Here is a 26,192-nt window from a genome sequence, read left to right on the forward strand (position 1 = left end):
GGTTGACTAAAAACTTAGAAAGGGCCAAAAGACAGTACAAAGCCCAGGCAGACAAACATCGGGCTCCTGGTTGGACCTTCAGGGTGGGTGATCTAGTGTATCTTTCTACCAAGAATCTGCGGTCTCTGCGACCCTCTAGAAAATTGAATGAGAAGTACATTGGGCCATTTCCTATTGCTCGAATCATTAACGAAGTAACAGTGGAATTGCAGCTTCCCAAAAAGTTGAAGAGTCCATCCAGTATTTCATGTTAGTTTACCAAAACAGTATGTGCCGGCTCCTCAGTGGCATCCAACAGATCCCCCAGAGGTTCCTGAAATGGTGTGTGTGTGGGGGGAGGAATACTGCGAGGTGTCCAAGATTCTTGATTCCCGTGTATATTGGGGGGGGGGGGCTAGAGCACCTAGTCCATTGGAAGCATTTCAGCCCCTCCCACGACGAATGGGTTAAGCATCATGTCTCCGCCCCTCGCCTATTTCATCAATTCCACGCCTCATACCTGGACAAGCCCGCACCGTCGGGGGGGGGGCCCTAGGGGGGCAGAATACCTGGACAAGCCCGCACCGTCGGGGGGGGGGCCCTAGGGGGGCAGAATGTGAGCTCCAGCCCTGTGAGCGCAGCTGGCTTCCAAGGTTGTGTCAGGTTATGTCTGCTCGCTGTTTGCGTGATAACTAATCTACCATGAGAACCAGGCTTGGCCTGGGATCTAACTGTGCCTTTGGTTTTCTGTATATGTTCTAACCAGCCCTTTCCCCCCCGCCCATTAGAGTCCTCGTACCTTTCCCCTTAAGTTCCTGCTACTCACCTCCTGCTTCCTAAATAAACCAGTTTCTTAGAATACTCTGTCTGGACGTTTGGTGATTGGGAATCCACAGGTGAAGCCAGACCTTACACCAGGAAACAATACCTTAGCAAGGAGGGCAGCTGTTCTGATTGAGGGTAGGCACAGGTTTGCTCACACGAGCCACCCAGAACCAATTTGTTCTGCAGGCGCTTCCTCTGTACCTGGTCTGTGCTTGCAGTCTAGATTACACACTAGATCATGTAAACGGCCCTTCTACCGCTTCAAATAACTGGCCCATCTACCCCAGAATTGTTTACCAGCACAGGATCTCAGGCAAAGAAAGGTTTTGCTCAACACTGGCTATTTCAGATGCCAGCATGGCGTAGCGGTTAGGAGCGGCAGGCTCTAATCTAGTGAACCAGGTTTGATTCCCCGCTCCTCCACATGAGAAGTGGACTCTAATCTGTAGAACCAGGTTTGATTACCCACTCCTCCATATGAGTGGCGCTCTAATCTGGTGAACCAGGTTTGATTCCCCAAACCTGCACATGAAGCCTGCTGGTATACTTTGGGCCAGTCACAGTTCTCTCAGAACTCTCAGAGGTGCCTGTTGTGGCAAGGGGAAGGTGATTATAAGCCACTTTGAGATTTCCTAAAAGCAGAGAAAAGAGGGGTACAAAAACAAAGTCCTTCTTTAATGGGAACTGCTGGACACTACTCTGACCTTTTTAAAAATATTTTCTTTGAGGACCAGACCTAGTCCCTCGCAACACAACCTGAATGCAAACCATGTAGATCCAAGCAAAATGAGTACAAAGTTCTTCCCTTAAATTATGGTGTTGGTTTTTTTTTAAGAGAATCTCACTTTCAAATCTGAATTACAGCTGTACCAGAGAATCTAGAATTAATTGTGTAAGTATCCAAAGATGTCTGGATGTAAGTATATACAACAGACAGTTGAAGAAATAATTTTGTTATCCTAAATAACTTCTCCAGTTTGACGGGAACCACCCAACAGCTTTCAAATATCAAAGCAACAATCTAGGAAGCAAAACATGTTCAGAAATTAACTTTTATTTATGAATCCAGGAATTCCCCTCCAAACCAAAACAATAACAAACAAAAAAACCTCCAAAAAAATTCCACCGAGGGACTGTTTGCTTGAACACATGATGCAAAAATTATCCCTGCCCCTTTATTTGGAGCTCAAAGAAAGCACTTAGGACTTCTGCTCCATTCTCCTAGGCCTTGCCCTCTTGTGGGGAAAAAAGGAATTCACAAACGCCGACAGTTCCTAAATGAACATGAGGTTAACAGCGCTGGCTTAGGATCTCTCCCCTCAGCCCGGGAGAGAATGAAAGAAAAATGCTCAGACATCTCCTGCTGCAGTATCACAATGAGTCTCCTCCTGCTGTGAAGCTAACTCTGAAGAGTTACTGCGCTCAGGACTGGAGTTTGGGGTGCTGGCTTGAAGCAACGAGAGGGGTCATTTTTTCGTACGGGAGTTGAACTCCTCCCAGGCGAACAGAGGACTTTTTATGAGCATTAGTCAGTGCCAAACCAGAAAGTTAAAAAATAAAAAATAAACCACAAATGTAAGGTCCTTCTCCTGTATAAAAAAATACAAATATTTCTCCTTTCAACGAGGCTTGGGGTGGGGGAGTTAGCTTTGGCAGTCCTCTCAAGGGTTCGAGGCTAGCCATCCTGCTGCTGGATAAACGGGTTTGGGATGGCCTCCATCCCATCCTGAGGACAGATAAGGACCACGGATGTTCCTCGGCAGACCACCAGTCCCAGCTGACGGGTGTCCTCTGTGAGCTTGTATTGGTCATCTGGATCTGAAAGGGAAGCCCAAAGACAATTATAAGACTGGGTCCTAGTTAGAAGAAGAAGAAGAGTTGGTTTTTATGTGCCAACTTTCTCTACCACTTAAGAGAGAACCAAACCGGCTTACAATCACCTTCCTTTCCCCTCCCCACAACAGACACCCTGTGAGGTGGGTGAGACTGAGAGAGCTGTGACTAGCCCAAGGTCACCCAGCTGGCTTCGTGTGTAGGAGTGGGGAAACAAACCCAATTCACCAGATTAGCCTCCGCCGCTCATGTGGAGGAGTGGGGGAATCGAACCCGGTTCTTCAGATCAGACTCCACCGCTCCAAACCATCGCTCTTAACCACTACACCACACTGGCTCTCTGCAGAAGAAGAGTTGGTTTTTATATGCTGACTTTCTCTACCTTTTAAGAACCAAAACATCTTACAATCTCCTTCCCTCCCCCACCAACAGGCACCTTGTGAGGTAGGTGGGGCTGAGAGAGCTCGGAGAGCTGTGACTGACTCAAGGTCACATTGTTTTACTGGGTTGATACTTGCACACGTCTTATATGGGAGACATACACAGCCCAGCATAACAACTTGAGACAATTTTACCAGATGTTGGTATAACTGGTAATATATTATACAACGTTTTACATGCCTGGTCTGTCTTATATTATCTGTATATGTATATATATATCTGTAAATGGGTGCCTGTTTTACATGGGTTTCAAACAGACCACTGAGGAAAGTCATATAGGCCGAAACGCGTTTGGCATGTGGTTATAGATATCAACCTTAGAAAATGCCATTGTGCTGCTTTAACGTTTAAAAATAATTTTAATTTTGACATCGCGCTTCTAATAAATTATATATTTTCATCCCACCCAACCTTGGGTACCCAGATCAAACCCAGTTCACCAGATTAGAGTCCGCAGCTCATATGGAGGAGTGGGGAATCAAACCTGGTTCTCCAGATTAGAGTCCACTGCTCCTAACCACTACACTATAGGCACGCTTAACTTCAGAATCAAGAGAAACCAGAAAGCATTCAGATTCTGACTACCCGCCTAAAGGAGGATCATTCATGACGATCAATCTACTCCCTTCATCTGCTCATTTAAAAAAAAAAAAGGAGTTTGGGGTCAAGAACACCCAGAAGCCCAGAAACCGTTGTAAGACTGGGTCCTAGTTACAAGCACACTTAACTTCAGACTCAAGAACACTCAAAAACACCCAGCCGGAGGAGGGTCTTCCAGGATACATAATAGGATCGTCTCTGGTGGGTGGAGAAAATGACTAACGCTTGGGTAAGCTTACCACTGGCTGTTAGCCATTACAACAAAGTGAAATCCTCCATGTTTGGAAGCAGCAACTCGGAGACCACTGCCCCCCACTGCCACAACTACGTTCCACTTCATATGGTCTTGTACTTACCTCTCATGTACTCAATGGTACCATCCAACACAAGGTTGAGAAGGGGGTCAAATCCCTTCAAGACACCGCTAGCTGTTGGAGAAGGAGAAAGAAAAGATCTGAAACCTTCAGTAACGGTCCAGAGCTTAATGTCATTTAGAGGAAGAGGCCGTGGCCCAATGGGAACACCTACATTGTAAACAGAAGCATCTCAGGCAGAAAGTGTTGAGAAAGGCATGACCCCCTGGAGAGCTGCTGTCGGTGGGATTATGCCAACAGTCTGACACATTATGAGGCAGTATCATATTTATTTATTTCATTTATACCCTGCGGTCCTTCTCATTAAGAACCCAAAATGGTTTATGTTGTTCTCCTCCTGTACTCCATTTTATCCAAGCAGTCCTGCAAAGTAGATAAGGCTGGCTCAAAGTCACCCACTGAGCTTCCATGGCAGAATGGGGATTGGAACCTGGGTCCCCCAGGTCCTAGTCTGGGGGATTGGAACCTGGGTCTCCCAGGTCCTAGTCTGATGGTCTAACTACTACTAAGTGCACATGATCTTTTGTAGTTATATATAATGAATTCATTACAGACAGAAATCAACAACTTTGTATACTGCCCTATTATAGCCTCTATATATGACCATAAAACACAATAAGACACAAAATTACAACCAAACAATTAGACCAAAACTAAGACTAAAAGCATTTCGGCCATGTAGCCTTCTTCAGTGGTGTAAATCCATTAACACCCAGAATGTAATACTACCATTAAACAGATATACAAATATAAATAAATAAATTTTATTTGTGGCTAATATGCCAGATAAAACAGAAACTGACCATACAGAGTAGATGTTTACAACCAAGGCCAACAAAATTAGCAATCATCCAATTTTACACTTCCACAGATTAGGGAACGTTGAGGCGAAGATGTACAAATATATGTCAGTATAACAATCTTTATGACTGAGTAAAAGTGGTGTTTATAAAATGTAAAGTTTACTTATATAAACACCATCCAGGTTTTCCTTTTGAAAGTTAGGCTTCAATAAATCTGAAAATTTATTTTTATAAAACCCTCTTGAATTGGAAGATGTTGGATTTCTTGCCTCTCTTGCCTACTATGATGCACTGATCAAAGTATACCAGTCATAAAGATGTCATCAAGTCTGAGTAAGTGAAGCAGTATTGGAACCCGGGTCCCTCAGATCCTAGTCAGACGCTCTAACCACTACACCACACTGGGTCTCATATGTCCATATAAGTCCATTTTCCATGTTTGCTCACTACACCTCAGAGGGTGGCAGCACACACACACACAGGTCCAGTTAGGGCTCGGTTACTTCACAGTGTTTCGAGTTCCACAAAATCACATGGAGTAGCCTTAGAGTCAGACCCATGATTTCTCAAGTTCAGTACTTTCTTCTACCTGATGACAACTCTCCAAGGCTTCACTCGGAGAAAGCCCTTTCTCATCACCTGAGTTCCTTTAACAGCAAATTCCAGAGACTGAACCTGGACTCATACAGAGGATGTGTTTGACCATGGAATTATGGTCTCTTGACTAAGAGCAGAAGTGTGTACTTTGCTTACGTGCATATAAAGCTGTTTTATACAGAGACAAAGTGTTTTCTTAAAGTGTTTTCACTCCTCTGACTAGCAGTGATTCTCCAGGACAAAAATGCCTTTCCCGCCAATTGCCCCCTGAGAGCTCTTTTAGCTGGGGATTTTCAGGAAACTTGGGAACTTTCTGCATGCAAACCAGGTCTTCTTCCACTGAGCCATAGATACATCCCAAGATCTGGATCTGACGAGATGTGACGCACACAGTTTCACAACACTAGAAATTTTGTGCATAACAAGTTCAAGAATGGAGCTTACCTTCCCGGCCACCTTGGAATTTGACACGGATGGTTTTGTCAATGTACTTGGAAAGGTCCAGGATGCTCTCCTTCTTCTTCTTTTCTTTGTCCTAAAGTCAGAAGGGGAAACAAAGAGGAGATGTGAGAAACAGTATGAGACATACCATGCAGGATCAGACCAGTGTAGACCCATCTCCTCTAGCATCCTATTCCCAACAGTGATCAGCCAGATGCCTCTATAAAGCCCACAAGCAAAGCAAGAAGAGTTTGTTTTTATATGCCGAGTTTCTCAACCTTTTTAAGGAGAATCAAACCGGCTTACAATCGCCTTCCCTTCCTCTCCCCACAACAGACACCTTGTGAGGTAGATGGGGCTGAGAGAGTTCAGAGAGAACTGTGACTAGCCCAAGGTCACCCAGCAGGCTTCATGTGGAGGGGTGGGGAATCAAACCCAGTTCTCCAGATTAGAGTCCACCATGCTTAACCACTACACCACACTGGCTCTCCTCTAGAAGAAAACAGATCAACCCTGCTGTTAGGCTTCTGGCAGACAGTACTCAGAAATACAGTGTCTCTGTACATGGAGGTTCCATTGAAACAGCATAAAGTGGTTCTCCCCTATTAACTTGTCTAATATTTTATAAGTGGAGCTCTGCTGGATTCCACTCGGGATCCACCTCAGCCAGTTCCCAACAGCAGCCAATACTAGCCTTTCCAGTACTAGACCTCAGGGTTATCCTACGAAACCAACTGGCTTCAGAATAAAGACTTAAACAATGAAGTACAACTTAACACAAATGGCTGACTTATGGAACTCACTGCCACAAATGGCGCTGGCCACTGGCAGAGAAAGATTTAAAAGGGGATCCGTCAGATTTATGGTCTATCATTGGTTATGAGTCATAGTAGCCAAACAAAGTTTCCAGGGTTCAGAGGAAGAATGATTGTCAGATGCTGGAGAGAAGTTAAGTGGTCTACAAGCCCTGCTCCTTCTGGGGCATTTGTGGTCTGCATATTCTACGAAGCCCACAAGAACCAAATGCTTCCCCCTGTTAATGATCACCACCTGGTGCTTAGAGATAAACTTCCCTTGAACATGGAAGCTCTGTGAATGTCTTAAATCCTTTTTAATGAGGGCACCAGAGCAGTCCTGCTGGATGGGTCCAAAGTGGGCCCACCTGTCCCAGCACCCTGTTTCCAGCATTGGCTATACAGGAACCCCAAGTGGGAAGCCAACATTGAGTTAAACGTATTTGTAAAAACATAAGAAAGGCCAGGATAAGACCATGGCTCATCAGGTCCAGCAGTCTATTCACACAGTGGCCAACCAGGTACCTCTAGGAAGCCCATAAACAAGACGACTCCAGCAGCACCATCCTGCCTGTGTTCCAAAGCACCTAATACGATAGGCATGCTGCTCTGGTACTGGAGAGAATAGGTGTGCATCATGACTAGTATCCATTTTGACTAGTAGCCATGAATAGCCCTCTCTTCCATGAACATGCCCACTCCCCTCTTAAAGCCTTCCAAGTTGACAGCCATCACCACATCCTGGGGCAGGGAGTTCCACAATTTAACTATGCGTTGTGTGAAGAAATACCTCCTTTTATTTGTTTTGGATCTCTCACCCTCCGGCTTCCCCGCGTTCTAGTATTATGAGCGAGGAAGAAAAGCTCATACCTAACAGGGGCACGTCCCCCTCCATTTAAATAAATCGACGCTACATCTCCTTTCTGTATTTCTTTCCCTGTTCCCCGGCCACTCACCGCCATCTTGCTTTCCACCGGCATCCCGCTCACCGCGCGTCCCTTCCGTCCCCGCCCGCCCCCACTTCCCTCCAATCACCGCCCCGGACTGCAGCCGCCAGCCCCGCCTCTTCCTCCGAACGCGCGCGCGCAGCCTCCGCTTCCGGTTTTACCCGGGCGGGGGGGGGGGGAAAGGGATGAAAAGCCCTTCTGTCTCCCAAGAGCATAGACGACGAGGGAGCGGCTTTTCTGGGTTAGGTTGCTCGGGTAACCGTCCCCTCGACTTCCGGCTGGGAGCGGAAGTGGGGCGCCCGCCTTCTCCCCCGCCCCGCTTCCCTCCGCAATACCAGCCAAGACAATAGGAGGCGATGATGGCTCCGAGGGGCCCGGCTCTGATCGGGTTATGGCTGCTCTTTCTGCTGCTCTGGGGCGACCAGGTGAGAGTGAGCCTCTGCCCCCCCCCCACGCGCCCGGTGAAGGCCGGCGGGGCAGCTGCGGTTCTCTTTCGGGTCGGGGTGGGAAGTGTCCGGCTCCCTCTTCGCCCCCCCCCTCGACCAGAGAGATGCGGAGGGGGTGGAAGGCCTGGCGAAAGAGCTACGTGGAGCTCCCAGGTCCACAAGCAGTCTACCCCAATGCATACAGTGGAAGGATGATAGATCACACGGGTGGCCCTGTTAGTCTGTCACTAGCAGTAGGAAAGAGCAAGAGTCCCGCACCACCTTAAAGACGGACAAAATTTCTGGCAGAGTGTGAGCTTTTGGGAGCCACAGCTCACTTCTTCAGATGCAGCTTAGGAATGATGGAAACAGTTCTGGCTGCTGCAGGTAGGACAAAGCTGGGTTTGACTGGTCCCACTTTGATCTGATCCTGCATGGCAGGTTCATGGCAGGAAAGGCATTATCGATAGGTATTAGCCACGAAAAGCCAGTAGACCTTTCTGGTTCAGAGACAGCGTGTCTCTGCTGAATATCAAGGTCTTTGCATACTTTGCCTATTAGTTTTACACTTGGTGTCTGCCCAATGTTGGAAACAGGATGCTGCACTAGATGCCGGCAGGGAAGTTCATTCAAGGTCGTACGACAGGTACACATGAAGCTGCCTTATACTGAATCAGACCCTTGGTCCATCAAAGTCAGTATTGCCTACTCAGACCAGCAGCGGCTCTCCCGGGTCTCAGGCAGAGGTCTTTGGCATCACCTCCTCGCCTAGTCCTTTTAACTGGAGATGCCGGGGATTGAACCTGGGACCTTTTGCATGCCAGGCAGAGGCTCTACCACTGAGCCATGGCCCCTCTGCAGAAGGTCAGTGGAGCCTCCAGGGTTCTCAGAGTGTGGGGTGAGTACCAGGAGATCCAAAGAGGAGCCCTAAGGGCTCAACTCTGTCCAAACCGATGTCCCTTTCCCCATGACAACAAGCCATGCACCCCCATTGGGAAGCCTTCAAGCAGAGCACGAATGCAACACACACCCCATTTGTCTCCTTGGTATTTGGGGGTAGATTGCCTCTAAACCTGGAGGCTCCATTTAGTTCTCCTGGCTAGTAACCACGGGTGTAATGTGCTTAGAAGACTGCTGCTGCTATAATTGCTGTTGAGCACAGGATGGGGACCTTTGGTCTGATCTGGCAGAGCTGTTTACATGGTTGTGTTGGAAAACCATTTGAGAAATTCCTGGAAGAGGAGGCTTCTGGAAGTAACTGTTGTGAAATAGGACCTCAGTATTCAGAGGCAGCTTATCTTTGGATGCCCATTGCAGGGGTGGGGGGAAGCTATTGGGGAAACAACCTGGATCTACGTCCCTCCCTCTGCAGAAAATGAGGAAGGTGTCCAATTTCTGTCTTCCTTCAGGGGGGAGTGTCTGGCTCTCTTACTGAACCGGTTAAGGATGTGCTATCTTTACTTAACCCCACCCTCAATGTACACAGTGCTCATGTAGTGCAGAGCTGAGCGTTGGGCTGGGTTGCCAAACATTTCCTGTCTCTGGCCTCTGCTCCTCCGGTTCTCCTTGGAGACACTGCTTCATTTTCCCTGTCTGTAAAATGGGTTTGACACAGCTGGGCCACTCTCATCTGTTCTCTGAGGAACGCTGGAGAACCTGCATCATTGTTGCATTTGAACTCTGGTTGGCATTTTCTGTTGCTTGCAGTGCTTTCTTTGGGAGCAGACTTGGCTTTAAATAAATGAAAACCTAATCAATCACTAGGGATGTGGCTCAGTGGAAGAGCCTCTGCTTGGCATGCAGAAAGTCCCAGGTTCAATCCATGTCATCTCCAGTTAAAGGGACTAGACAAGTAGGTGATGTGAAAGACCTCTGCCTGAGACCCTGGAGAGCTGCTGCCGGTCTGAGTAGACAATACTGACTTTGATGGACCAAGGGTCTGATTCAGTAGAAGGCAGCTTCATGTGTTCATGTGAAAAGGGACCCTAGAAAAAAACTGAAATGAAACGGGCCAGGCACGCCTAATCAAATCCTGAATCTCTCCCCTCCCTCCAATTAAATAGAAAGGCATTTAACAGCTAAATTCGAGTCTGGTAGCACCTTAAAGGCCGACAAGATTTTCGGGGCATGAACTTTCACGAGTCAAAGCTCTCTTCGTCAGATACGTCAGGTGCAAGAAACAGATTTGTGTCCATTCTTGTTTCTGGGCAGCTGTCTTCTGGTCTGGGTTCTGGTTCCTTTGAGGCATCTCCACACCAGCTTTCGTACTGCTCTTCCCCAGGCTCCATCGAACGGGTATACCTGTTAGCTGTCTATTGCATTTCACAGGAGTGCTGCACACTTCTCAGCTCAAGCCCCTTCTCTGGTAGATTTGTTCTTGATCTGGGGGGAGAAAAACCTGTCCTGCCAAGTCTTCTGTGCCTTAAAAGCGAGAGAGCCAGAGTGGTGGAGTGGTTAAGAGCAGTGTTTTGGAGTGGTGAACTCTAGTCTGGAGAACAGGGTTTGATTCCCCACTCCTCCACATGAGCCGCGGAGGCTAATCTGGTGAACTGGCTTGGTTTCCCCACTCCTCCACTGTTCTCTCTGAACTCTCTCAGCCCCACCTACTTCACAGGGTGTCTGATGTTGGGAGGGGAAGGGAAAATGATTGTAAGCCAGTTTGATTCTTCCTTAAGTGGTGGAAAAAATTGGCATATAAAAACCAACTCTTCTTCTTCTTAAAAGAGCCACTTCACGTGCTGATGCCATCATACTTTTCTGCTGCGTCAGGCTGAAGCTCACCTGTTAACAGGCCCAGCTACAGGGGAGCAGCTGAAAAAAATTACTGTTCCTGGCTCCTCCTGGTACCGCATACTCAGTTTCTCAGTCTACAAAGATGAACAGTCCCCATTTTACGGACACTGCCACGAACATGGGAAGCTGCCTTGCATTGAGCCAAACGTTGGGTTTATTTCAGGGTGGATTTGATTTAAATCGAATCGATTTAAATAATGATTTAAATTACTAGTCATTAAGACTAGATTTAAACCATCGTTTTCTACATAAAGGCTTGTGGAGTATTCTGCTCAAAAGGTTTTGCTTTCATTGTCACTGCTTTCCCCTCCTTCCTTACACTTAGCTCCTTGTGCAGATCTATTCCACTCCAAAATCTTCTATTCATTGAGCTGCTTGAAACATAGCACTTAAGAGGTAAGGGGTTGATTCTGTGTACCTATATTTGCAAAGGAACAATGGAGTTAAGGTATTTTTCTCAACTCTGTATGTTGTTTTTGTAACATTTTTGCCATGATGTTTTTGTAACATTTTTGCCATGAAGAAGAGATGTTATCTCTGCAGACACAAATTCACAGTTTTAAGATCTGCATAACCAAGCATCTGTGATAGGAAAGAAGAGATAGGAAAATTGCCCAAAATAATCTTACAGAAACCTCTGGAAGAGCATGACATTGTGAATGGATGAATGGAATTCATTTTCCAAAAAAATTAAACATTGCAAGAATATGCAGCCTCATGCTACATAATTAAAAACGAATGCTTATTTCATGATGACTATAATGTATCTTAAATGGAAAACTATCTTTAGGTCGATTTTTCCTCAAAACATTTTATTAAAAAAATGATTTAAATCCAAAAAAATCTGATTTTTTTTTTAAAAAATTATCCACCCTGGTTTATTTAGTGCTGATGGGCAGCTGGGTTTTGGGAAGAGAGAGGTCTTTCTGAGCCTAGCAGCCATCAGCTGGAGATGCCAGGGATTGAAGCTGAGCTGGGCAAACAAAGCGGGTGCTTGCTCTCTGAGCTAGGGGCCTTCTGGCAAGAAGCAGAAGAGCAGAGCTGTGTCTTTTGTTCATGAATGCATGAAGCTGTCTTATACTGAGTCGGACCGTTTGGTCCATTCGGCCTTGTACCTCCTCTGATTAGTGGCGTCCCTGCCTGCTCTTCAACAGAAAAAGGAGATCCCCCAACACCTCCTATCCAAAATCCTCTAACTTGAGGATGAACCCGGGACCTTCCATGTGCAAAACAAGCACTTAGCCATTGAGCTGTGGCCCCTCTGGATCATCCACAGGAAGCTGATTGCTGGGGAAGGAATCCTGCGGATTGTAACATTTGTTTTGTGTATAACAGAAAAAGAAACTGCATACAAAGAACGGGAAATGGTGCATACCCAGATCCCAGCAGTTCTGCGTCATCGGCGGCCTACCTTGGTCACCCTTTTAATTTTATCTTAATAGCTGCTGGGGTGGCTGCCAAGTGGGTATGTGGTGTTTATCTTAAGTGATCAAAGTCCTTCATGCATGGCAGCTCGGTAATCTCTACAGGCAAGCCTGCATCCCTTTGTAGCTGGGGCAGGGCTGCATGGCTCATAGCTCCAGCTCTTCACTGCCATCCAGCCATCTGCACAGGTGCCACCGGCATGCATTTCTTTGTCCCACAAGTGGTCAGCTCCTTGCAGGATAGTGTTGGAGCTGACGCCCTAAACCTGATGCTAGAGGCAGCGTGGTGTAGTGGTTAGAGTGCCAGGCTAGGATTGGGGAGGTTTGAATCCTCACTTCCTGTGTGAGCTCACTGGCTGACCTTGGGTTGTTCACTCTCTCTCTCTCTCTGACCTGACTTACAGTGACCCTATGAATCAATGTCCTCCAAAAAGTCCTATCCTTAACAGCCTTGCTCGGATCTTGCAAACTGAGGGCCGTGGCTTCCTTTATAGAGTCAATCCATCTCTTGTTGGGTAGAGAAAGTTGGCATATAAAAACCAACTCTTCTTCTTCTTGTACTGAGACCATCTACATCAGTATTGCCTACTCAGACTGGCAGCAGCTTTCCAGGGTCTCAGGCAGAGGTCTTTCACGTCACCTGCTACCTGATCCTCTTTAACTGGAAATGCTAGGGATCGAACCTGGGGGCCTGCCAGGCAGATGTTCTACCACTGAGCCACAGCCTGCCTTACCCTTCATGTGGGCTGGGGAGGATCTGCCCCAGGCTTGGGGAGGGGCCGTGGCTCAGTGGTAGATCATCTGTTTGGCGTGCAGAAGGTCCCAGGTTCAATCCCCGGCACCTCCAGTTAAAGGGACTGGGCAAGTAGGTGATGTGAAAGACCCCTGCCTGAGACCCCTGAGAGGCGCTGCCGGTCTGAGTAGACAATACTGACTTTGATGGACCGAGGGTCTGATTCAGTAGAAGGCAGCTTGGCTTCCTCTCATTACATATTGGCGGTGGGGGGGGGGGGGGTAAGCAGGCTCGAGCCTGGTGCCGGTTAGGCCCAAAGAAGCAGTATTCTTGCTCTGAGGAGGAGCTGGTGGATGGAAGGGTCCGAGAAGTGGCTGGAGGCTGTTGCCCCTTTTTCCTGACTTTTTAATGAGTCCAGCTGGCTCTCTTTCTTTTAGTGGCACCAGTTCCCCCTTCCTTGCTCCGCCGCAGGAGGGCTTGTCTTGGGGGTTGTGACATAGCCACGAGTAAGCCCGGGTCCAAATCCTCTGGGGGAATGTATCCGTTTAATTGGATGTCTGCCATCTTGTTTGGGCGGGAAATAGAGAAGAAGAGTTGGTTTTTTATATGCCGACTTTCTCTACCACTTAAGGGAGAATCGAACCGGCTTACAATCACCTTCCCTTCCCCTACCCCCAACAGACACCCTGTGAGTAGGGTTGCCAGGTCCCTCTTCACCACCGGTGGGAGGTTTTTGGGGCGGAGTCTGAGGAGGGCGGGATTTGGGAGAGGACAAATGCCATAGAGCCCAATTGCCAAAGCGACCATTTTCTCCAGGGGAACTCGATCGGCTGGAGATCAGTTGTACTATCAGGAGATCTCCAGCTAGTACCTGGAGGTTACAACCAAACAAATAGTAGTAGGGTACAAAAAACATATGCAACAAAAATGTAATGATACACAAGTCAAGGGACTATAAATGTATTGCAACTGTAACAAGGACATAAAGTTGCAAAACAAAGCTAAGTAACAAGGGTTACAAAGCGACAAGGAACAACTGAGAAGTTGAACAAGTACAAATGTGATACACAGCTAACAGCCAGAAATGCTATAATTCACAAGTTTTAGAGAGCAAACTGTTCATATAATAAGCTTGGCTTGTTGCTGGTCAATTTCATTTCAGGTGGAGAAGACGATGGAAACGCGGCTCCGGATATTCTCCAGCGTTTTTGCTACTAATAAGTAGCTTCATCAACCTGATTATAAGTGTGATTACAATAAAAGTATTTAACCTCAATAAAAGGACTATAAACAATGTATATTATAATGTTATAGAAATTCTTACCATAAAGGCTTGAAAATACAACTCATAAATCGCATGTAAATCTCCCACCCCGGGCTGCTATCTTTGTAAAGTCTTTCTATAGAGTCTAATTGTAAAAGCAGCCATTTTCTCCAGGTGAACTGGTCTCTATCAGCTGGAGATCAGTTGTAATAGCAGGAGATCTCCAGCTGGTACCTGGTGGTTGGCAACCCTAACCCCATCCCCAATTTTGCCATTGTTGTTTTAAGCCATTTGAACCAGTCCCATGCCTTTAGGATGGGGGTAGACGTGCCCTGTAGAGAAAACTCAGTGTGTATCTGCTCCTCTGCGTATCACACATTCCTCTCTATTGGCAAAGCATTAAAGACGTGTCTGGCACAGTTTGCAGTTTTCTGGCTGGCCTCCTAAGTGCCGGCGGGATTCATTTCTCTCTCTCTTGTGGCTTTTGCTTCACAGTAGTACTGTGCTTGGGCGGGGTCCAAACGTGGGACCGAAGCAGCCCTCTAAAGAGCAGGCTCTCTTGCAGCCATAGTTTTCAAGCGTATGCCTGTTGCAACAACGAAGAACGATAAGCATTTGAAACATTTTGAGAGAACAGTAGTTACTTTTTGTTTTTGTTTTAATGAACCTAAATTTGAACCATGCCCTGACGGGGATGGCCCAGGCTATCTTGATCTCATCAGATCTCAGAAGGAAGCAGGGTTGGTCCTGGCTGGTACTTGGATGGGGGACCACCTGCCGCACAGGGTGTCTGCTGTGGGGAAGGGAAGGTGGTTGTAAGCCGGTTTGAGTCTCCCTTAAGCGGTAGAGAAAGTCGGCATATAAAAACCAACTCTTCTTCTTTCCATGGCCCTCTTCCACTCCCATTCAGATTGCCCCACCTGTATTTTCCTTCGTCCTGGTTGTCAAGGGAATGGCATCTTTTTTAAAAAAAGATTTGCAACCACTGGCACACTTTAGTACCACAGCTGCAAGAGTTGGCAACGCCTAAAACGTTTAAATTTGTTGGCAATAGAGAACTACAAAGTGCTTCAAGACCTCCATCTAAGATGAAGATAATTTCTTTCATGCTAGGTTTGCACTTCATTTCCAAGTGTCTTTTAAGGTAAAGGTAAAGGTCCCCTGTGCAAGCACCAGGTCACCCATGGGATGACGTCACATCCCGACGTTTACTAGGCAGGCTTTTGTTTACGGGGTGGTTTGCCAGTGCCTTCCCCAGTCATCTTCCTTTTACCCCCAGCAAGCTGTCTTTTAGTAGTAGATAACTGGGGAACAATAACGGGGCCTCTGCAATTTGCTCCTCAGGAGCCTGATGGGACTTTAACATTATATAACACCTGTACACACTGAAGTAGAATTCTACCGCTAGAGTGATTATTTGACTAGTTCAAATAGCAAGACATTTCAGAGGAGAAAGAAATATAATATAATAGAGGATAATATAAAATATATAATAGAGCATGGGTTCTCAACAAGGGGGGAATTCTCCCCCCGGGGGGATTTTAGGGTTACAGAGGGGGAATTGGAACCACTATTCAGCAAAGTGTGATGTCCTGTAGATTATGTACAATCTGTAAAATTGTAGTTTTTTTTTTTTAGTTAGACTATCTTGGGAAGGGGGGAATTATATTCTGAACAATGGTGAAAGGGGGGAATGGAGCAAAAAAGGTTGAGAGCCACTGTAATAGAGAATAATATAAAATATAGCAAGCGCACCTTTTATGTATGTTATCGGAGTATGAAAATATTTTTAGCACATGTTAAACTTTCTCTTATTTATAATTTCAATACTTAAAACCTTGCTGTTCCGCAGATCTCTGTTGCTTAAGGCATATTAACCAGGAGGATAAGGGGGGGAGGGATTGTTTTGGTTTTGCAAGCACGTGGGAACGGATGCACTGAACTTCTTCAACCTCATTACATGGCATCTCCCCCCGCCCCCAGGTATCCTGTGAATATGGCATGGTCCATGCCTTCTCGGAGAAGGGGAGCGCCAAAGGCAAGGATTACTGCATCCTCTTCAATTCCCTGTGGGCTCCCCTACCCCACGACTTGGGCAAAGCCGTGAGTTTCTTCCAACCGCCACGTATTTTACCCTACCCACGGGCGGGCCCCTCTGGCGGGCTCGTCCTGGCCATAACGCGTTAGTAAAATGTCTTTTCTCCTTGCGCTTCTCCCCCCCACCCCCAGTCTCTCCTGCAGCTGCAGAACCAGACGGTGTCAGTCTTATGCTCACCTTCCGACGTGCCCGAAGGAGGGTTCAGCAACACGATCCCCATGGTCATGCGGGGCAACTGCACCTTCTACGAGAAAGTGAGGCTGGCGCAGATCAATGGCGCTCGGGGGCTGCTGATAGTCAGCAGAGAGAGGCTGGTGAGTTGTGGAGGAACGTTCTCGAACTGTCATGGGTGGCAGGAGGTGTGCGTCTGCAGGAGCACGGCAGCTCCCCACGATCTCTCCGTCTTCCATGTTGCCTTTCCTGACACCCCCTCTTTAAGATCCCCTGTTTGCAAATGTTTTGAAGCAATTAAAAAGTCTCGTGTTGTTTTTAGAATCGGGCAGGAATTTGGCGGGAAGCAAATGTGTGTGTAATCTGTGCTTTGGCCGCTGCTTTGGAATGCATCATGGACGATGGGTGCTAAGCGGCTCTCCCGCAAGCTGGTGGTTTTGCGTCTTTATAAAATAAAAGAAATGTTGATTATAATATCATTATTCCACGATGTATCTCCTCCACTATACGGTTAGACCTGGGGCTCCCAAACCTATCATTAAATTTTGGTACTCCTTCTTTGAGCCATCAACAGCTCCTGACATGTTTCAGTTGTTAATTTCAAATATCTCTGTGTCTACCTGGACTAGTAGGTTAGATAAAAGCAACTGAAAGCTGCAAGGAATAGTACTCGGAAAGCAAGCTGTAAACAATTGCAAAATAAGATCTTAAATGAGGATTGGTCCTTAATGTTTAAGGACGCAAATCATAATTGTTCACCTCGCTTCTTCCAGATACCCTTCTACAGGACTTTCTCCTTGCCAGACTATTTCCACTGGTTACAAATTCATAAGTTCAAACGAGCTTTCCTATTGGCAAGATCATTATGTGTTTGTTTGTTTGTTTATTTGGACTTGCATCCCTCCCTCAATTCCCAGCCGGGCTCAGGGCGGGTAACAACAAACCAATAGATATGGCCAAACCATTAAAATATATCGATTACAAGATAGAATTAAAAGATGCAGTATCTAAAACTATGAGCTATATAATTCTTAAATAGATAAATAAATTAGCTAAAAACCTCAGATTAAAATAACATTCTCCTTGTTAGGTTGGATTGGGAAGAGAGGCTGTTAATACAGGGACTCAGCCAAGGGGAGGGCTGCCTCCCAACCCTGTACATAACGAAATGAGTCATTTGGCTCTTTAAAGATTGACAATGGATTGGCATTCCGGTGTTGAAAGATTCCTTTGGGGGGGGCCTTCTGCAGGAGATTAGCATGTCCACCCACCTGGAATTTGAGACCACGGGAAGCTGGCTTATGTGATCCCTTCTCCTTGCAGACGGTGTGACTTGCATTTTCAGGACACATTGTTTACTTTTGCTTCCTAGCCAGCTCGGGTGGCCTATGTTTTCCCTGCATGCCAGAGTCCTATATATTTTGTGGTTTGCTGCCTTGGTATGCAGGGAGAGAAGAAGAAGAAGAGTTGGTTTTTTATATGCCGACTTTCTCTACCACTTAAGGAAGAATTATACTAGCTTACAATCACGTTCCCTTCCCGACAACAGACACCCTGTGAGGTAGGTGGGGCTGAGAGAGCTCTAATAGAACTGTGACTAGCCCAAGGTCACCCAGCTGGCTTCGTGTGTAGGAGCGGGGAAACCAACTCGGTTCACCCAATTAGCCTCCGCCACTCACGTGGAGGAGTGGGGAATCAAACCCAGTTCTCCAGATCAGACTCCACCGCTCCAAACCACTGCTTTTAACCACAACACCAGCACAAACTGGTGATCCAAGGTGAATGTTTGGCATTAAAGCCCCTGGACTTCTGAGACCCTCTTGAAGAATATAGGGCTACAGCACAGGATACCTTATCCCAGTTCAGGATCAGGAGTTCAGACTATGGTTCCTGTAGCTCTTATCAGTTTACTATGATGCAGATTAGCCTAGGAGAAAGTTCAGAGTCTTCTGCACATACACCCTGGTTAGCTAGATCTTGTCAGATCTCAAAAGCTAAGCAGGGTTGGCCCTGGTTAATATTTGGGTGGGAGCCCCCCAGGGAATGCCAGGATTTCTTTGCAGAGAAATGCAATGGCAAACTACCTCTGTTCGTCTCTTGCCTTGAAGATCCCTCGAGGTCGCCATAAATTGGTGTTTGTGGTGTTTGCAAATTGCAGTAGGAGTCTTGGTTTTGGGCCTGTCTATGTGCAGACTTTGAGCTGCTCCTTCCGCATGAAACAGATCGGAAGCGAGAGGATTTGGGGAGCTAAGCTTTGCGTTTCCTTGTGGAGCGATCTGCTCACCAGCTTCGTAGATTGCACTCTTGGACCGAGGTGTGACACACACACACACAAACACACCCAGTCTTTCTGCATTATATAAGATACTTTTCTTCCATCAAGTGCTATTCTTCCTAAAATTTCCAAGTTTTCAAAATCAGGCTTCAGAAGGGTTGGGGAGGGGGCTTTTAACCGCCTTGGGCACTGTGGAAAGATGAGATATAAATGTTTATATCAGGGGTTCCCCAAGCTTTTCCAGGCTGCATTTTTAAAATTCTGACACAGGGCGGTGGGCGCAGCCACAAAATGGCTGCTGCAGGAGGCGGAGTCAACTACAAAATTCCAGGGAGTGAGGTGATGCGTACCTCTAAGAGTGACTGTTCAATAATTCAGGCAGATGCTCTGCTTAACAGGATGCCTTTTGAAATGAACGTACTGTTTTTAAAATATTTTCTTGCATACACGCAGCTTATCAGAAGCCTTCTGGACAAAAGCCCCACCCATTCTTAAAAGCCCCACCCACACTTGGTGGGCACCAGGAAAGGTGTTGGTGGGTGCCATGGCACCCATGAGCCGATGAGTTGGGGATCCCTGGGTTAAATAAACCAATTTCCCTCCCTTTCTGCTTCCCGTTTCTGCATTGAACATAATCCATCCCTCTGATTCCCAAACTCGATGGTGATGATTCTCCAGTCTGTCCTTACTGCTTATCTGACCCTCTTCCCAAATCTAATGAAAACCATCTTCTGTGCAGGGTCTGTATCATCTGTGGCGAGGGGAGCTCATTTTTAATGGGGCTTCAAATCCCTCGGGCTGGTTTTATCTAGGACGTGAAGCTACCGCTCTCCACTTCTGTAACATCTCTTTTTAACCTGCTGCCTCCTGGACGCGCGTTACTTTCTGCATGACTTCTCTTCCCAAGTTGCTAACGTTCCTTTCCCTAGCCCCTTTCTGAGTTATTGAAATTCTTTGGAAGTTATTAATCTTCTGTGATTCTGCCCTGCTTCCAGGGTCCCCTACGGGATATCGCTTTTCCTTCTGGATGCGTGCCAGCAGCCTGCCAAAAAGCCCCACTGTTTGCTCTGAGGCTGGGACGTGTACGCTCTTGCTTAGCCGCCTGCCCCCCTCCCTCTGGGCCTCCAGCCAGCTCCTTGCTCATCCAACTCTCTTCTCTTGCAAGGATGTGACGAGCAGCCCCGCTGGATCAGGCCCAGCATCCCTCCAGTCCAGCATTCTGTTTCCCTTCGTGGCCAGCCAGATGAAGCATGCAAGTCTAAGGCATGAAGGCCTTCCTCTGCTGTGGCCTCTTCAGCACACTGCTTCTGAGCATGAAGGCTCTAACAGCCATTGATAGTCCCATCCTCCCAAACTTATTCTCCTTTTAAGAGCCAGCTAAGTGAGCTCCGCAAGTTAGTTCAACATTGTCTAAAGAAGCGCTTTCTTTTGTCAGTCTTGAATCTACTGCCCATCAGCAGCCTCTAATTCAAGTAGGGGCCAATTTTTCTCACTCCAAGCCTCTCCCCCCTCCTTCAATTTTTTCCCTGACTTAAAAAGCCCCAAACTCTTTCGCTTTTCCTTGCAGGGAACGTGCTCCAACCTGGTGATCATTCTGGAACAGTTGGAAATACGCCGGCTTGGTGTAGTGGTTAAAAGCAGTGGTTTGAAGCGGTGGACTTTAATCTGGTGGTTTCCCCACTCCTCCACATGAAGCCAGCTGGATGACCTTGGGCTAGTCACAGCTCTCTTAGAGCTCTCTCAGCCCCACCAACCTCACAGGGTGTCTGTTGTGGGGAGGGGAAGAGAAGGAGATTGTAAGCCAGTTTGATTCTTCCTAAGTGGTAGAGAAAGTCGGCATATAAAAACCAACTCTCCTCCTCAGGATGGAGTAAATGTAGCCAGCTGCTGGTAGAGAAGAGAGGCTATTTGAATCATTGGTTCTGAGTTGCACACTTTCCCCCATTCAATTTTAGGTTTTTGGCCTGGAGCATGGATCTGGAGCGGTCTGTGAACAGCCGTGTTGTGTCTGTGCAGCCATTCAGCTCTTTCCTCCCGGTCTGCCCCCTCACCCCTTTCTGTTCTGCTTCCTCCAGGTCCCCCCTGCTGGCAACCGGAGTCAGTATGAAGAGATCGACATTCCGGTGGCGCTTTTGAGCTACACTGACATGCTGGATATTGGTAGGGTAAGTGCTCAGTCCATTCCACGGTCCATGTTACTGTTGCTTTGGAATAGTTAGCTGCACATTGCGTCAGCAGCAAGCCTTCAGGGGATCTGGAAAGTCGTTGTGCCTAACCGTGGGGTGGGGAGAGGGGTAGAACATGCTTCCGTCATGGGCTCTCCTGGCCATAGAGAACTCCCTTGACATGTATATCTCTGGCCAGTAACTAGTTTTTATTTATTCACTTATTAACTGCAAAATCAAGCATCTGTGATAATGTCTTTCTAGGTAGAAAAATTGCTCAAAATAATCTTAGAGAAACCTCTGAAAGAACATGACATTGTGAATGGATTAATGGAATTCATTTACCAAAAAATGTAAACATTGCATGAATATCCAGCCTCATGCTACATAATTAAAAAGTAATCCTTTATTTGCATGATGGATAACCTTTGGGCAATAATGTATCTTAAATAGAAAACTATCTTTAGACAGAATTTTCCTCAAAAAGCATTTTATTTTTTTTAAATTCAATTTAAATAAAAAAAATTCTGATTTAAATTTTAAAAATCAAGTTTTTTATTTTAAAAAATCCTTGATTTTAAAAATCTGATATTTTTGATTTTTAAAAAATCCTTGATTTTTATTCACCCTGCTTAGCGGGTACCAGAAAAGGTGTCAGCAGTTGTCATGGCCACCACGTTGGGGACCTCTGTTATAAGTACTGACAGAATTGCAGGCTATGGATGACATCTCCTTCCCTGGATAAGATGCTTTTTGAGCCTGGGAGAGTTTGCTGGAGCTCCGTACGGGTCCCAGCAATGACGGGAGCCGTGAGCAAAGGACAGCCTGCTGTTGCTGGTCAACAAATCTTGTCTCCTTCCTTTCCTCTTCTCTCTGCCGCTGCAGAGTTTTGGCCTCTCCGTGAAGGTGGCCATGTACGCTCCCAGCGAGCCCGTCTTGGATTACAACATGGTGATCATCTTCATCATGGCCGTGGGCACGGTGGCGGTTGGTGGCTACTGGGCCGGAAGCAGAGATGTGAAGAAGTGAGTGGTGGGGGTGGGGGGACACTCCGGCCGTTAACAGTGCACCCTCCTTAGCGAAATCACTGCCCTCTGGATGCCTGACACGTCAGAGCTTCCATTTTGTAAAGCGCGATCGGACCTGGCTGGTTGCTGATCCAGCCAGGAGGCCGCTGATCCGTCGATCGCTCAAATCTCTGCCTCCTTCGTCAGCTCTGTGCATCGGTTTCTCCAGGATCCTGCCCGTCCTGCGGAACGCTCTGCCGTTCTCCCTCCTTTTGCGCCTCTGATGACACCTGTGCTTTTTCTGTGACCTGCACCACCTCGCTTCTGAGGCTGGGCAATCTGATTACAAATGCTTTCCCTGCTCATCTGTGTCACAGCATGTTGCATTTGTGGTTGGGCCGGTTCTCTGTGGTGGTGGTTTAGCCCCGGCTGGCTGGCTGGCATGGCTTGGAGGTGGGCGAATGTGCAAGGCTGCCTCAATCTGAGCCAGACCCCCTGGTCCGTTTAAGCCCCGGTACCCTCTCCTCTCCCTGGCATCAGCTCTCCCAACACTCCCAGCAGACTTTCCAGTAACTGTTTACTGATAGCCTTTAACTGAAGAAGCTTCCAGTGAGTGAACATGGGGGGCTTCTGTTTGCAGAGAGTAAGCTCAGCCAGTGAGTTACGGCCTCTTAGAGCTGTAGATTTTTTGCTCACGAGGGTATGAAGCTGCCTCGTGTTGAGTCAGTATGGAGAGAGTGGTATGGAGAGAGTGGACATGGAGAAGCTTTTCTCCCTCTCTCACAATACCAGAACGTGGGGTCGTCTGCTGATGCTGGAGAGTGAGAGATTCAAAACAGATAAAAGGAAGTATTTCTTCACACAACACATAGTTAAATTGTGGAATTCCCTGCCCCAGGATGTGATGATGGCTGCCAACTTGGAAGGTTTTAAGCGGGGAGTGGGCATGTTCATGGAGGAGAGGGCTATTCATGGCTACTAGTCAAAATGGATACTAGTCATGATGCATACCTATCCTCTCCAGGATCAGGTGAGCATACATATTATATTAGGTGCTTTGGAACACAGGCAGGATGGTGCTGCTGGAGTCGTCTTGTTTGGGGGCTTCCTAGAAGCACCTGTTTAGCCACTATGTGAACATACTGCTGGACTTGATGGGCTTTGGTCTGATCCAGCAAGGCCTTTCTTATGTTCCTGTGTTATGTTCTTATGTTCAGTGCTGTAGACTGTCTAGTTCAGTATTTTGCCTCCAGGCAGTGACACTCCAGAGTCTTGGGCAGAGAAAAAGCTTCTACTGCCTTGAACTGGCTCAAGGGATTATCAGTGTTAAGAACATAAGAAAAGCCATGCTGGATCAGAACATGAGAAAAGCCACGTTGCCTGTGTTCCACAGCACCTCATATATTAGGCATGCTCCTCTGATCCTGGAGATGCATCATGACTAGCATTCATTTTTTCTAGTAGCCATGAATAGCCCTCTCCTCCATGAACATGTCCACTCCCCTCTTCAAGCCTTCCAAGTTGGCAGCCATCACCACATCCTGGGTCGGGGAGTTCCACAATTTAACTATGCACTGTATGAAGAGAGTAAGCTCGGCCAGTGAATTACGGCTTCTCGGAGCTGTAGATTTTTTGCTCATGAAGGTATGAAGCTGCCTCATGTTGAGTCAGTGCTGTAGACTAGTTCAGTATTTTGTCTCCAGGCAGCGACTTTCCAGAGTCTCAGGCAGAGAGAAGCCTTCTGCTGCCTTGAACTGGCTCAAGGGACCGTCAGCATTCTGTTCTGCTGCTGAGTTGCGGCCATGTCCTCGGTCAGCTGAGGGAACCGGCATTGTTTTGTGATTGCTAGGCAATTGCAGACGGATCCTCTAGTTGTGTGCCTACCAGCCACTTTGCTGTCAACTCTCCAGCAGCTCCAGAGGTTGTCTTGATACGCCCCTGGCTATGGGTCCCTTGAGCTTTTTGCTGTGGGCCTGTGGACCAGTGGTTTGGAATTAAGAAGAAGAAGAGTTGGTTTTTATATGCTGACTTTCTCTACCACTTAAGGGAGACTCAAACTGGCTTACAATCACCTTCCCTTCCCCTCCCCACAACAGACACCCTGTGAGGTAGGTGGGGCTGAGAGAGCTCTAACAGAGCTGTAACTTGCCCAAGGTCACCCAGCTGGCTTTGTGTGTAGGAGTGGGGAAACAAATCCAGTTCACCAGATTCGCCTCCGCCGCTCATGTGGAGGAGTGGAGAATCAAACCCGGTTCTCCAAATCAGAATCCACAACTCCAATTAGCAGCCCACACTGGAGTGGGGCTGTGGCTCAGTGGTAGAGCATCTTCTTGGCATGCAGAAAATCCCAGGTTCAATCCCCGGCATCTCCAGTTAAAGGAATTAGGCAAGTAGGTGATGTGAAAGACCTTGCCTTGACACCCTGGAGAGCCACGGCCAGTCTGAGTAGACAATACTGACTTTGATGGACTAAGGGTCTGATTCAGTAGAAGGCAGCTTCATGTGCTCATGTGTCTGTCATGGTAAAGGCTTGACGGCTGTTGCTTCTTCTCTACCAGGCGGTACATGAAGCACAAACGAGATGACGGGGCTGAGAAGCATGAAGACGAGACGGTGGACGTCAGCCCGGTCATGATCTGCGTGTTCGTGGTCATGTGTTGCTCGATGCTCGTCCTCCTGTATTACTTCTACGATGATCTAGGTATTTAGTGGTGGTCGCCAGGGCCAGCGGCTTGAATGCCAGCAAGTGTAAACCCAGCATTCTGTATCTGGGTAAGCCAAAATCTTGCAGGACGGATTTATCCAGGTCTCCCTTAGCCTGCCCATACTGGCTTGTGGAGCTGAAAGTAATGGATCACCTAGAGCAGGGGTTCTCAACAAGGGGGGAATTCCCCCCTGGGAGGGGGAATTTTAGGGTTCTGGCCAGGGGAATTGGGACCACTATTCAGCAAAGTGTGATGTCCTGTAGATTATGTACGATCTGTAAAATTGTAGTTTGTTTTTAATTTTGAGTTAGAGTGGGAAGGGGGGAATTATATTCTGAACAATGGTGAAAGGGGGGAATGGAGCAAAAAAGATTGAGAACCACTGACCTAGAGTATGTTCACCTCTATACCTACGTCTAAACTAGCCGCAATCTCTCCCGATGTATTTTGCCTTTCTGTCTGACAATCCCATGATACTGACGACTATTTATGTTGGCTAGACTGAATGCCATTCCATCAGGGGAGTGAATGGGTCATTTAAATAAGGTACCGTATTGTGCAAGAGTATGCCAATGTGGTTCTGGCCAAATAGACACTCTTCAGCATTTCTTGTTTAGCTGCGACCTGCTCAAACGAAGCTAGAGACAGATGGATAAAGCCTTTTATCTGGGAATCTGCCTGTGAATTGGATAATTTGAGGTTTCTTTTAGCAGGGGTGGATTTTAATACTACATTGGCAGTTGCCAAGTTTTTCCCCCTAACCAAGATTAAGATAACCAATAAGAAAATTAGTACTTTTTCCTTAATTTGTATCTTAGTGTGACACTGTTCAGGGCCAAATCGGCCATATGAACAGTACAATTAAAGTAAGTAAGGATCCCCTTTTAAGGGGCTTGTGCAACCAATGCAAGCGCAGATGTGCTTTCTGCCATTTGCATTTACAAAATCAAGCTGAAATGGCAGTCCTGCACTGGAATTGTACGGTGGGGAGGATAAAAGTCCCTTCTTCTTTTTCGTTCATCCCATATAAATGATACACATTAAAGCACGGGTATGGCAAATGGGTAACTGAACTCAGACCCCTACCCAGTTTCCCTAGATTAGGTAAACAGGAGTTTCACATCGTAAGAGCTAACAAAGGGGTCGTCATTCAAGAGAGAACTATGGTAATGCTCTGTGCTGCCTGACATCTGAGTAGATTGAGGGTGTCACGCCACCCAGGTGGGTTATCAAGCCAAGTGGAAGGAAGGCGGGTTGCCCGGATTGGTGGTCCTGCAACCTGGCCCTTCATGTGGATACTGGCTTAGAGGTTGTGGGGGTCAGATCCCATTCATGATAGCACTTTCCTCTGGTGTAAGAAGGCTTTCCCGAACATACGGGCCTCTACCATCAGGGGAAAGCTTCCAAAACTGGAGGCAAGTCCCACTGCCAGACGAATAGACCCACAAGATCCAGGCCAAGGTATTTCCACAAGCTATATTTCAAACTTATTTGCAGG

At 47.1% G+C, this 26,192-nt stretch overlaps 2 protein-coding genes across 3 annotated transcripts in view; one reads left to right on the forward strand and one right to left on the reverse strand.

Moving 5' to 3' along the window:
* Positions 1-2,405: 2,405 nt before the first annotated feature.
* On the reverse strand, positions 2,406-7,673 carry LSM7 (LSM7 homolog, U6 small nuclear RNA and mRNA degradation associated). The gene is made up of 4 exons (XM_056845279.1): positions 7,644-7,673; positions 5,897-5,987; positions 4,035-4,106; positions 2,406-2,622 (listed from the first exon to the last, which is right to left on the reverse strand). The coding sequence occupies exons 1-4, from the start codon at positions 7,665-7,667 to the stop codon at positions 2,480-2,482; spliced, it is 330 nt and encodes a 109-aa protein (XP_056701257.1). The 5' UTR covers positions 7,668-7,673; the 3' UTR covers positions 2,406-2,479.
* Positions 7,674-7,948: 275 nt separating this feature from the next.
* The window catches only part of SPPL2B (signal peptide peptidase like 2B), a 41,209-nt gene continuing 22,965 nt past the window's right edge, over positions 7,949-26,192 (forward strand). For both annotated transcript variants that reach the window (XM_056845272.1, XM_056845273.1), the window contains exons 1-6: positions 7,949-8,059; positions 16,257-16,376; positions 16,503-16,685; positions 20,893-20,982; positions 21,868-22,007; positions 24,548-24,690. In XM_056845272.1, the coding sequence (XP_056701250.1) occupies positions 7,991-8,059; positions 16,257-16,376; positions 16,503-16,685; positions 20,893-20,982; positions 21,868-22,007; positions 24,548-24,690 (745 nt within the window). In that variant the 5' untranslated portion in view covers positions 7,949-7,990. The remainder of the gene's footprint in view (positions 8,060-16,256; positions 16,377-16,502; positions 16,686-20,892; positions 20,983-21,867; positions 22,008-24,547; positions 24,691-26,192) is intronic.

Source organism: Euleptes europaea, chromosome 2 (genome assembly GCF_029931775.1).
Source record: "Euleptes europaea isolate rEulEur1 chromosome 2, rEulEur1.hap1, whole genome shotgun sequence".
Lineage (NCBI taxonomy): Eukaryota > Metazoa > Chordata > Lepidosauria > Squamata > Sphaerodactylidae > Euleptes > Euleptes europaea.